Source organism: Hevea brasiliensis, chromosome 5, assembly GCF_030052815.1.
Source record: "Hevea brasiliensis isolate MT/VB/25A 57/8 chromosome 5, ASM3005281v1, whole genome shotgun sequence".
In the NCBI taxonomy this organism is placed as follows: Eukaryota; Viridiplantae; Streptophyta; class Magnoliopsida; order Malpighiales; family Euphorbiaceae; genus Hevea; species Hevea brasiliensis.
The window spans coordinates 109165948-109179528 of NC_079497.1; the positions used below are offsets into that span (position 1 = coordinate 109165948).

The window sequence follows — 13581 nt, forward strand, 5'->3', positions numbered from 1 at the left end:
GTCAAAACACCTTTTAGTTTTTGTCTCTTTCACTAGCCAAGCAGCCCATGTAGATCAGCAAGCCAAGGCCATGAAATACAAAGAGAACCACGGCGCGTGTATGTCACGCACCAACCAAATGGTTGCATTGTGCTCTTCTTTATCTGGAAGCTTTGAAAAATCATATGATTAGGTAGAAGTAAAATTAAAAATATTAATAATAAGAGTGAAAATTTTGGGATTTTAAAGGTTCGAAGAAGATCTGAGCATCCGTTGAAGGGGCCATTAGTATGAGAATAAGGGGATAGGAATCAGCCTAGATGTGAGTGCAAGAAACCAAAAGGCATTGAAAGGAGATTCTAACCTAACCTTTCATCCTCCACAATTGAATATCCTTTAGCTTCTTTCCTCTGTTTCTTTCCTCTTTAACCTTTCTCTCTTTCTTCTTTTTCTTTGAATCATCCCTGCATTTTGCCTACTGCTACATGTGTTAACTCTCAATTATTTTCTACTTTAAAACTTCTGATTTATCAAGAACATTTTCTTTTTTTATTCTTTTTATTTTTCATCATAATATTTTTCTATGTCTATTTTATAATTTATAAAATACAGATCCTTTCAGATTCGTAACTGTCACTTTCAATAATAATTTTTTCAAATATCAAATTAGAGTTTAATTCTTTAGAGCAGTAGGATTTTTTCACTATACCCAATACAATATATATATATATATATATATATATGGAAGTATTTATTATCATAACATCACCTTCAATTATTGGGATGAAATGAATGTTATTGAATATGTTGAAAATATGCAATAATATGATAATCTTTTTTATATTTACATGAATATCTATTTCAACATTTGCATACGACTGTATAATGCCTTATCAAAATCTGGGACCTTAGGATGCCGTCTGATTTGTTTTTTTCTGCGAATATGACTTGCCTTCACTTTAAAATAAAAATTAAATATTTTTTTAATCCATTTATTATTAAAATTTAATACTTTATCAACATTTTTATAATTTTTGGTGCTCAATCATTTTCAATCATTTCCCCTCATTTTGTCCACACACATAAACACAAATCACAATTCACAATTTTTTGCAATTTAATAATTCAATTAATGAAAATTTAATTAAATGGGTTCAATAAATTTTTTTTATAAATATATTCATATATTTATAAAATTATATATATTTTTTAAAATAAATTATTACTAAATAACACTCATTAATATATTAAATAATATTATAAAAAATTAAACCGCTCAAAGCGCAAGCCACAACTTGTTATTAATTAATTCAATTACACCCACAAGTCATTTTTCGAGAAATAAATGGAGCCTTAGTCTAAATAAAATTTTCCCATCAATAATTGCAACAGAGTTATGGGTTGCTTATGAGAGTCTTCAATTAGCTTGGAGCAAAGGACTTCATGGAGTTATGCTTAGAATGTGATGTGTAGTGACTTTGCTTCATGTTAGTGTGCAACCTTTTAGTGGCTTATGCACTAATGATTTCCTTTTTCTTTTTCTTTATTTCACTTTTAGTGATTTCCATCCAGCGAATGCTTACATTGATGTGGGACGTTAGAGTTTCATTTTATAAAAAAAAAAAAGCTAACTTTCTTATAATCTGTTTATCAATTTTACAGCTTTTCATTCCATGCAGACTTTTTTTTTTTTTTCTTTTTAACGGATCTTTTTCACGATCTTCTCCCTTACCTTAATTTTACATGATATTAGTGTATTCCTTCATATTCACACTTGCCTTATGCAATTTGCTTTGATCGTGTTACTCCTCCTTCTGATTAAAAAAAATATGGAACAAGTGATCTTGTGAATTAAACAAGTTTCTCCGGCACCCTCTCTTAGCTAGCATCATTTATGTTGATCGCTACATATAGCTCGAACTCATATGAGAATAAGCTTATTAACTGTTATATTAAATATTTATATAAATATTTTAATTAATTTTACACATATCTTAATATAAATATTTAATTTAATGATTATTAAGATAATTTTTATATGAGTTCGAACTTATATTAAATGTACTCCATATGATAACTTGGTCGAAACAGACAAAAATTTTCTAATGGTCAAACCACCACATGCAATGTAACCAAAGTTAAGTCCTTGTTTAATTATATTATATTAAGAGGACTAATTGCATTTAAAGTGCTTAATTAATTATATTTAATAAAACATTTTACAGCAATTAATTTATTAATGGTACAGCTGTACTTCTCATAAAGAATGAGCACCAACCTAGTTAGTTTATTGCCTAATTTTGATTTTTCAAGAAGAAGAAGAAGAAGAAGAAGAAGAAGAAGAGTGAGGTGTCAGTGGATGGCAGCTACTGCTACGGTGTATCCTAGTGCGATTTCATCTACAGAGATAATTTTGATGCCAAATAATTGTATTTTATACAGTAAGATTCCAAGTTATTGAATGAAGTACATTAGTAAAATTCAAAATTTCTGAATTTTGAAGCTAAAATGGTAATGTATTAATTACTTGTTAAATAAATATTAAGTGGGTGATTGGAACCGACAAGGACATTGGTAATGAGTGAAGCGGCAAGGCTAACGCACATGGCAATGGCAATGGCAATGGCATGGCTACACTTTGAAAATTCTACGCAACAATTTATTGACTCCTTTTTAGTGAGTACTAGAGATTGAACTTCTGCCCATTTTATTTGAATATTCAATATGCAGTTAGTTACATCATATTTAATTAATGCCCTTTTATAAATTATTATATATAACTAAAAAAATAAAGTAAGAAGAAGAATACTGTTTGTTTGTGGCTTGGAAATATATATGTAGAAAATAGGTAGGTAGAACGTGAAAAGATCAACGTAATAGTAATAAAAATAGAGGGGGGAACAAGGCACTTGGAACAAGTTAATTTGGTGCTTTACCTTTACCAACCGGCCAACTTCTAATTAATAATTATATCTTGAGATTAACTCAAGGATCAATCATAACTCTTAATTATTAAATAAGTAAAAATAATTAATTCAGTGCCATATTGATTTGTTCCATTTCAACTGCATATGAATGGTTAAATAGATCTTTTGAGATTTCACATCGATTATAGATAATATGTGTATGGGATATAAGGTTAACATAATTTTGTCAGAAAGTGTGTTTCTTCCTTATATTATATGTGTATTTTTAACCAATTAAAAAAAAGTGCTTTTAAGATTTTTATACAAAAATTAAAAAAAAAAAATTGGATAATCTTAATTTTATAAAAAAAAAATACTAAAGTGACATTGTATTTAATTAAAATAGAGAAAGCTGATAAAAAATAGATAAATGTGTTAGAGATAATAATAGATAATGGTAAGATTGAAAAAAAAAATTAATGCTTTCTTAATTAAAAAAATAAAATGGAATAATTTTTAAAAAAAAATAGACACATCTAATATAATTTCGAGTTCATGTGACAGTGGATTTAACAATCATTAAATTAAATATTTATATTAAAATTTATGTAAAATTAATTAAATTATTTATATAAAATATAAGAATTTATATATAAATATTTAATATAATAATTAATAAATTTACTACAATGTGAGTTCAAACTCTCTATAACTACATCCTTTACAATATCCCTTAAAAATTTACTCTAGGATTGATAAAAGAAAGATGAGCATGGGATGTTAATAACTTAAGATTTGGTAGAAGATGATGGTATTGGGTTGGAGGACTACATGTCTACCAATCCATCCAACTCAATAAATGAAATAATTTTTGCTTTTGTGAACTTCAAATCAAATTGAAAGTTCTATCAAAATCATTGTACGTATTATGAGTACAATATTATAAGAACTCTTTTTGTATTTAGTAGTTGGATTACATAGCAGAGCATGATTGCCTCTAAGGGCCTCAAACCACAGTCATATACATAGATAAACCATAGATGTAAGTTAAGATTAAAAGACTTTTAATAATATTTTTTAAATCTGACTTCAGAATTGGGCCTTATTATTAATAATATTTTGGGATCACTGTAATTGAATTTAATTATTTTTGACACATTTTTTTAGATGGAAAGATGGGAAAGGTTGTGAGCTTTTGAGGACTGGCAATAAAAAGTAATTAATCTTTTAAGTTGGAATTTTATTTTTATCCTTCATTCTTAGTTTAATTTTTAACTGTCAAAAGTTTTTTTTTTTTTATCGTCAAGGTTTTTTTATTTTTTTTATTAAAAAATATGAGATAATATTTAAAAAAATATTATAACTATTTATTTTTATTTATTACATTTAAATTTTATATAATAATTAAAAAAATAATTAAATAATTTTATTTTTATAAAATATATCATTAATAGACTAAATTATAATTAATCTCAAATAATTACTCACTATATAAATATTTACTATATTTAATAAAAATAAAAGATATATAAAAAAATAATTAATACTTTTTAATTTTTTATAAATAAAAATGAACAAGTAGTATTAATTTAATAGCCAGGCTTGCAATTAAATGCATAATGTAAATTCACCCACTACGCGTCCACCACACGTCATAGGTCCACACTCTCACACAAAAGCAAAGGGCTCCACCCTCCACCCATCTCCTCTATATACCAAAGCCTCGCTCCCTTAACTCTCTACGTTTCCTCCCTCACCTGTTCTCTTTTCATTTCCGCACCACCGCCACTATCACTATCATCTTCTACCGACCTCTGCCATGTCCGCCAAAGACTGCGGCAACCACGGCCACAAGCGCCGGAAAATCTTCCGCCGGATCTTCGCCGGCATCCTCATCTTCCTCTTCCTTGTTCTCGTCACCATCCTCATAATCTGGGCCATCCTCCGCCCTAGCAAGCCTAAGTTCGTTCTCCAAGACGTCACTGTTTACGCCTTCAACGCCTCCATACCTAACTACCTCACCTCCAACTTCCAAGTCACCTTCTCCTCTCGCAACCCAAATGACAAAATTGGTATCTACTACGACAAGCTCGACGTTTACGCCAACTACCGGAACCAGCAGATCACTCTCCGTTCATCAATCCCACCCACCTACCAAGGCCACAAGGAAATCAACGTCTGGTCACCCAACATCTATGGCACGGCAATCCCCGTCGCGCCGTACAACGCTTTAGCTCTGAATCAGGATGAGTCCACCGGAGCAGTGTTGCTGATGATCAAGATGAATGGACGGGTGAGATTCAAAGTTGGAACGTTCATCTCTGGGAAGTACCATTTGTACGTCAGATGTCCTGCTTATATACAGTTTGGGAGTAAGACTGCCGGGATTATTGTCGGTGAAAATTCGGTGAAGTACTCGCTGCTTGTAAGCTGCAGTGTAAGTCTTTGAAGATAGAGAGAGAGAGAGGAAAATGATGAAGAAAGAAGATAACTTGACTTGTAACGCCGTTAAGTTTTTTTATTTCCTTAAAATTTATTTAAATACCTATATTTTTCCCTTTTCGGTGGACGTGTTATGCCTGTCTGTTTTAGATATATATTATTAAAGGCTTTGAATTGTACATTTCACTTGAAGTGAATAAAGGGAAGAAGAAAGCAAATGAGACGGACGCAGCTAAAATTACAATTAATCTGTGCAAATTGTTTGAATTTTTATTATATTGTGTAATTTTCTTTAATTTTTTATGGAGTTATTAATTAATTATTTAATTACATGATCAAATTAATCAATCAGGAATAATTTTTCTATGATCAAATTAATCAATTAAAAACTTTTTTTATATAAATTTAATTTATTATAGATTTAAAATATAAATTTTAAATATTTATATTTTAAATTTATAATAGATAAAAATTTTTTATCAATCAATAAAAAAATTATAATTGAATTAATTAAAATTAATCAGATTTATTTTTCTTTCTCAATGATGGTTTATTTTTTTTTTATTAATTTTCTTTTTCTTCACCTCTATACAAAAACCAAAATCATTGAACATCTCCTATATGGGCACAAAAATCAATGTTGTACTTGTGGAGAAGGAATTTGATTTGGATTTGCGCTTTCCCGATGAGTTGTACATAAACTGGAGAAAGCTTGTTCCTTCTAGTAAAATTTGCCATTATGTCTATATATATATATATATATATATATATATATATATACATGCCCTCAACATTAGCAATTCCATGGGGGAACTATAAAGCCATATATGGACCTCAACATTGTGGGATAGAAGAGAAAAGAAGAAAGTATTCACAATGGAACACAGGAAATCAAGAAAGAGTTTGATTATTATTGAAGTATATATATATGTATATACATAAATAATTAGGCATGATAGAATTAATTTCAATTCACACATGGTTCAGTGGAGGTCCCTTTCGCTCTTCTACCTACTAATAATGGCGTGATAGAAAGGGACTTGAAATGGTCCTTATCTGCAATTGCCTTTAGTTTGATCACAATTTAGTCCAACCAACACATCACACATGCTTAATCTTTACCAAAACTAGTGTCTCTACCTCTATTTCTAGCCACCGACACCAAATTCCATCTAAATATATTGATAAGATATTGCAGTTGAGAAAAAAAATTTTTTTTCCTTATGGTTTGATTAATCTATTATTGATCATGTTATTAATTTGTTTGTGCATGCAAAATTATATAAGCAATTGCCCCAATAGTGGTAGAGGCGTGGATAGGCAAATGACAACCCTGCAAACAAGTCTAGCATCAAAGGGATTTTGGTCGGTTAAGGCAAAGAAAAATCTTTCCATACTTTGTTTTTGGACTTCAAAGTCTAATTATTTAATGTTTTCTTTCTAGTTGTTCTGGCTTGATTGACCAACTTAGTTTTTTGGATTAAATATAGATTTGGGCTGGACTATTTTGCAATAAATTGATGATACTCTTCTTGTCTTGGCCTTGTGATTGCCTAGTTGTTGGGTAGAAACCCCGCAAAAGCACAAATTGAGCCACAGAAAGTGAGCCCAAATTATGAACACCAACATCATTGAGGCATTTAGGTAACTTTGCTGATTGTAATTCCTTCATTATTCAGTAGGAAACATTCAGATTAGTGGCTTAATTTATATACTAATTAATAAATTTATATTTTGATTTTTTTCTGTTATATTTCATCTTATTATACTTGCACATTTTTTAGAAATGATTAAAAAAAAACCCTTCAACTATTAAAAAATTTGCAATTTCACCGTAATTAAAAAAAATTGTCAATTAAACTCTAGGCTATTGAGGATTATGCAATTACACTCTATCATCAAGTTGTCTTTTTTTTTTTTTAACAGAAAATATGAGGAGATTGCATTGATGATTAAACAGTTACAAGGCCACAAGCCCACGATATATGGTTTGCAACTGAAATTCCCTTCCAAGCACCACAAACAAAGGGCTCAAAGCCCAATATAACATGGAGCCCTAGGAATACACAGGTCAACCCACAATTTTCTCCATTGGCAGCCAACCAAACATGATGACGCCTTCTACCATCAGCACCAGCCAAAGAGAAACCGAGGACGACCGAAGGGGAGCTGCAAAAGCTGGACAAGAAACACCACGGAGAACACCAAACTGGATCAAAACTCGCCATCTAGTAATATCAAATTTCCCCAACCAATTGAATCAATTCCAGTAGACATATGGCCTGTTTAATATTATTGTTAAAATTGTTATTAATAAAATTATTTTTTTAAATATATTACTTAAAGAGTATTAAAAAAATAATTTAAAATTAAGTTTGATAAATTTTAATTATAAAAATATTAAAATAATAAAATATTTTTTTTAAACTATTTTTCTTAATAATATCTAAATTAATACTTTTATTCAAAAAAACAATTTGAACTCTTCAAATTCAATGTCAAAAGGCATATAAGGAATCAAGTAGCAACACATTAGATAAGTCAAATAGACTGTGACCAATACCGAATGAACCGAAAAATGGCATGGCGAAAACACAGGCATCTCAATCTCCTTTAGCCACAACAAACGATACCTATATACACCCATTAGTACCATAAAAAACAATAGCAAACAGGGATAACTCCTTTCCATTAGAAACAGGATGATGCAAACCAATCTGTATTAGAGCCCCTCACTATGAAGCATAACCACCTTAGATCATCTGAGGAACAAACCCATCAAAAGGCTACACAACCCAACTAAAGGGGAAGAGGGCAGGCCACCAATTAGCTGGTGAAAAGGGAGGAGGGAGCCGTCCCCCACTCAATACTCAAAAACTGCTTACCGACACTCAATAAGAAAGGAAAGAAAACTCTCATTGACAGAGAGACAAGGCTCTCACTAATGACAAGATCAACTACTAGTGTACTTGCATTATCAAGTTGTCAATTAACAATTTTTTAACCCCTCAATTACGCCAATCAATTCCTAATTAACATTAATCATGTGAAATTAGAATAAAATAAAATAAAAATAGATGATTTTTATTTAACCTACTGACACTAAATAAATAAGCTAATCCTAGTCAACATTGACACTAAGCAAATGCCATTGAAATTGAATGTGTTCCATTACATGCATTTTGAGGACAATGAGTTAAAATTCATCATTTATTATTATTATATTTTAATCTTACATAATTAGCATCGCAATTACATTATCTCAATAACGGATTAATTAACAATTTTTTTAGTTCAAACTGATATTGCAAATTTTTTTAATTTTTTTTTTAATTATCTTTAATGTAAAATCAATGACAACAATTTCCATGATTAGAAGATATTTTTCGATATACAAATTGCAAGTATTATATCAAGTGGTTCTTGATCATGTCATTCCAGATCCCATTGTACTATCTCGTCGTATTAGCTTCACCTATTAGGAACTCCATCAAATTCTGCGAAGTGCACTGCATTAAAAAGCCCAATGAGCATCAGAGTGCAGAATGATCCACACTTGTAGTGGGATGAAGGGTGTTTTATATTTAGGCTTCATATGGGCCCAACAATGGCCACATTTATTTGGGCCTCACCCAAGTCACAGTTTCAAATCAGATCAACTTTAAAGGTCTTGATTGAGTGGTGGATTAAATTGGGCTCAAAATTAAGATTTTGTTTCAGGAAGCAGCATCCATGGCAACAATTGCCGCGTCCCCATGGCCAAGGAAATTTCAAGCTTCATCTCCATAAATTAAACAGAAGACCAACGACCCAATCCCCTAAAGGTTAAAGCAACCGCGTCATTTGACGACGTCTGAATCTTCCAATTTCACACCTAATCCCCTTCTTCCTTCTTCTTTCTTTGCCCCCTGGCTATAAAAAACCCTCACAGTATCCCTCTTCTTCCATATTTTATCACCTTTTCTTTGATTCTTCCCCCCCCCCTCTCTCTCTCTCTCTCTCTCTCTCTCTCTATATCTCCCATGGCAGAAAAACAACCCCAATTGAACGGAGCATATTATGGCCCAGCAATCCCACCCTCAAACACCTACCACCGCCCTGGCCGTAGCTCTGGCTGCGGATGTGGCTGCTGCCTCTTGAGCTGCCTTCTCAAGATCATCATCACCATCGTGGTGGTCGTCGGCCTCGCTGTTTTAATTTTCTGGCTCATAGTTCGCCCTAACAAGGTCAAGTTTCACGTCACAGACGCTACTCTCTCTGAGTTCAACTTCGCCACCAATAACACTCTCTATTATAACCTATCCCTGAACATCTCAGTCCGCAACCCTAACAAGAAGATTGGAATCTATTATGATAGTATAGACGCCAGAGCCTTTTACGGGGACCAGAGATTCGGTAACGATAGCTTGACTCCATTTTACCAGGGACACAAGAACACAAGCATTCTCACCCCCGCATTCCAAGGCCAAGAAGTGATGCCTCTTGGTGAAGGGCTTACACAGTTTAAACAAGAAACGACTACTGGGGTTTATAGCATCGACGTGAAGCTTTACTTGAGGATTAGATTCAAGGTGGGTAAGATCAAGACTGGCAAATTCAAGCCCAAGATTGAGTGCGACTTGAAGGTTCCTTTAAGCGCAAATGGTACAGTGACTACTCCTATCGAGACTACCAAATGCGACTTGGATTACTGATCATGTTCATCATCGATTTCTTGTTCTTGTTTGATTGAGTCTTTGATCAGTTTCTTGTATCGTTATTCTTTAGTGTTTTTTTTTTTTTTTTTTTGCCCTTTCTTGTTTATTCTTCCACGGATATACATGGAGATTACTGTATAATTATTTAATTTCATAGTTGAGGTATATAAACAAATAAATAATATGTTATTCTTGTTTTGTTATATTGACTATTATTATTTGCCCATCATAGAAGGGAACTGCGAAAATAATTGTGATTATTTAGGGCTTTTAAATTTCTACTCTAGTTTGATGACGTTGTATAATATTGAAATTGTCACAGTTGAATATAAAAAAATTGGTTAAGGCTGGAGAAAACATATTGAAAAATAATATCAAAACCATGAAAAGGTAAGCATTTTACTACGCGTTAAAACGACATATGTGGCTTGCTGGAAACTTCCTTTGCCATTGACCTTGCTTGATTGGGTTAAAAGCTTCCTTATCTCTCTCTCTCTCTCTTTTTAATTTCTTTAAATAATTAAATTATCAAGAAACAATTATTTGAGAAATGAACTTTAAATCCTTTCCATTAGAATTGAGACATGCTATTGCCACAAAAATATGTGAACATAATACGTCTTTAATTGGGTATATTTGGATTAGTCTATTGATTTAAGTTACAATTAAATTGGGTGTATTTTAATTGATCTGTTGAATTCAGTTAGCTGGATGTTTTCATGTTAAATTATCACAAATTCTTGTAAATTTATACACAATTTAGTTAAATTATAAATTTTTTAATACTGATTATCATAAATCCTACAATAGTCAGCAGAGAAATTTTTGGTAAGGTATATAGATGCAAGATATTCTCAAACTTATAGCAAAACGTATATAAAAAGGGGAAACTCTAGTGAGCAGAAGTTTCCGATGATTTGAGAACGCATAGATTTCTTGCTCATGGGCCCAGCTTCAGATAGAGACATACACATTCGTCCTGGAAACCAAACATTCGTCCTGGAAACCAAACAGCACTCAAAGACTTCTACTTTGCAGTTCGCGTTCAGAAAATTTTTGTCTATATAAGGCTGATTGATTGTCACTTATAAATAAAATTTATATATTTATATATTTATATTTTAAATTTATAATTAATAAAATTTAAATTAATTTTTTTTAAATTTAATATGACTTAATCTAATAATTAAAGATAAATCATACACTTAATAGATATTTAATTTTAAATTTCTACCCCTCAATTTTGTTAATAAAAAAGTTTTTTTTTTTTAATTTTTTTTATGCTGTAGTACAAAGTGGTTGGGTAGTATTTGGAAGGAATTGTTTGCTGACTGGTTCAAATTTAGAAAAATAGGGATATGCGTATACTCTATATTATAAGTCAATTAGAAAACCTAAATTAGTTTTGTTTTATTCGTAGGGTATCAATTTTGTTAAGGGTTAGAGTGAGCAATGTGACAAAGGCTTTATGACAAAGACTTTATCTTATATTTCTCTTGGATTTTTTTTTCCTGGTCTATTATAAATTTAAGATATAAAATATACACTAAAATTCACTTATTAAATACATATTACTTAGTTTAAGTTATAAAATTTAGCTTATAAGCATATATTGCTTATAAACTAATTTGAATTTATAAATATTAAAATTTTAAGTAATTATGTATTTGGTTATAATTGACTAAAAAAGTTAATATATTTAATAAAAAAATAATAGATAAGTATATTTATTATTAAAATAATTAAAAAGGATATTAAATAAGATTTATGATGAGATTTTATAATGTAGTAAAATATTTTATCAAATTAGCTTATAAATATTAAAATGAAAAATTAGGTTTCTATAATTTTTTATTTTAAGTCTAAAAATTATTATAAATAAACAAATCAATCGATATTTAGAGCTTATAAGTTAAGACAAACATCTTCTAAATATAGCTAAACAATTAAATTCCAACAATTTTCTTTGTGCGTTAAGAAGGATTATTATGCTATTAATCAAATCTCTAAATGGTTGATAAGATGAAAAAAATTCTAATTTTATTCTATTATGGGTTTAAAGGACAATACCGTGTGAGTCTTAGGACTGACCATTAAACGTTCATTAGCTATTTTCTTCAAATCAAAATCCTGAATCTGTTAATATAATTTTTTTTAATTAAGTTTAATGATTAACCGGTTTTCAAATTAATAAATTTAATTTAATTTATTTGAATTAATTTAAACTTACTTTTAACAAAAAAAAATCTTCAATAATGATTATTAGCTTATAAAAATAATTTATGCTCATTACTATTATTATAAGTAAATAAAAATATATGTTGTATTTTAAATATGTAGGCCCTGAAAGCTATAATGAGCTTGATTTTGATGATAACAAAACTTAATGAAATATACATTAACCCTTTGTGCATAAGTGTGTAAAGTAATCTTATAAGTCATGATATGCAAAGACATTGATGGAAGGACTATTCTATTGACATGACTGATATAAAAGGAGTTTATCATCTTGTATAACACAAAACGAATCAAAGTCCATAAAAAAATAGGATAGAAATTAAGTTCTTAGGTCCATTGTACAAGATTGAAGAATTTATGCCATTTAAGACCTAAAATTAATTTTGTTTTTAGATTCAAGAGTTTAGAAAGTGTTTTTATATCATTTCTAAGGTTTTTGAATGGTCAAAATAATTTTTACAACTGTCACGACCCAACCCATGGGCCGGACCGGCACTAGGACCTGGGCCAGCCTAAAGCCCCCGAGGCCGTAGTAAGCCTAACTATTCACTTAACCCAATTCTAAGGCCCATTTGGGCCCAATATCAAGAAATCAACCGGACAGAGTCCGGCCATAAAATGGACCTACCAACGGGGAGTTTTGACTCACCCGACCTGTAAACACAATAAATACTCAATTGGGGAGCTCAGCTCACCCTCCATATACTCATCAGCATAAAAATAAATGGGAGCTCAGCTCCCTCATCCAATCCATCAAACAGGCATATCATTATATGTTTACAGGTCCAACATGATAATAATATTACAAACCAAAATCAAATAAATACTTCTAACACATGCGGAAATTATAGGAGTTAATAAAATTACACAAACATTGATAAACAACCTGCGAGGAAAGGAAGCAGGTTAACCTCAAAAATATCCTCCTGTGGCCTGGAAAAATATTGAACAGGAGTGAGCGTTCGACTCAGAGAGTAAAATATCAATTTTAACCATAATCTCTATAACTATCTAAAACTAATACACCCTGTAGAGTGAAATGCAACATCAACAACATTTTCACATCATAACATCAAAAAGGTAATTTGGAGCACTCACACACCCTGTAGTATCAATCATAATATATGGGAGCTGATCCCCTATACAGCTCTCTTAAATCCAACTTGGTGCCAGCGAAGAACTCAAGCCGGACTTTCACTTAATAAACCAAATCGAGGATCCCAGCGAAGAACTCAAGCCGTGACTACCCCTCGAAGGATCGGGTCCCAGCGAAGAACTCAAGCCGTGACTACCCGTCCTATCTATAGTCCACACCACAT

General features: G+C 31.0%; 2 protein-coding genes across 2 annotated transcripts; both read left to right on the forward strand.

Annotated features, from left to right (window-relative positions):
- Window positions 1-4487: 4487 nt before the first annotated feature.
- On the forward strand, window positions 4488-5447 carry LOC110659071 (NDR1/HIN1-like protein 1). The gene has a single exon (XM_021816910.2). The coding sequence runs from the start codon at window positions 4705-4707 to the stop codon at window positions 5332-5334; it is 630 nt and encodes a 209-aa protein (XP_021672602.1). The 5' UTR covers window positions 4488-4704; the 3' UTR covers window positions 5335-5447.
- Window positions 5448-9270: 3823 nt separating this feature from the next.
- On the forward strand, window positions 9271-10227 carry LOC110659070 (NDR1/HIN1-like protein 10). Its single transcript, XM_021816909.2, has one exon. The coding sequence runs from the start codon at window positions 9350-9352 to the stop codon at window positions 10019-10021; it is 672 nt and encodes a 223-aa protein (XP_021672601.2). The 5' UTR covers window positions 9271-9349; the 3' UTR covers window positions 10022-10227.
- Window positions 10228-13581: the final 3354 nt, after the last annotated feature.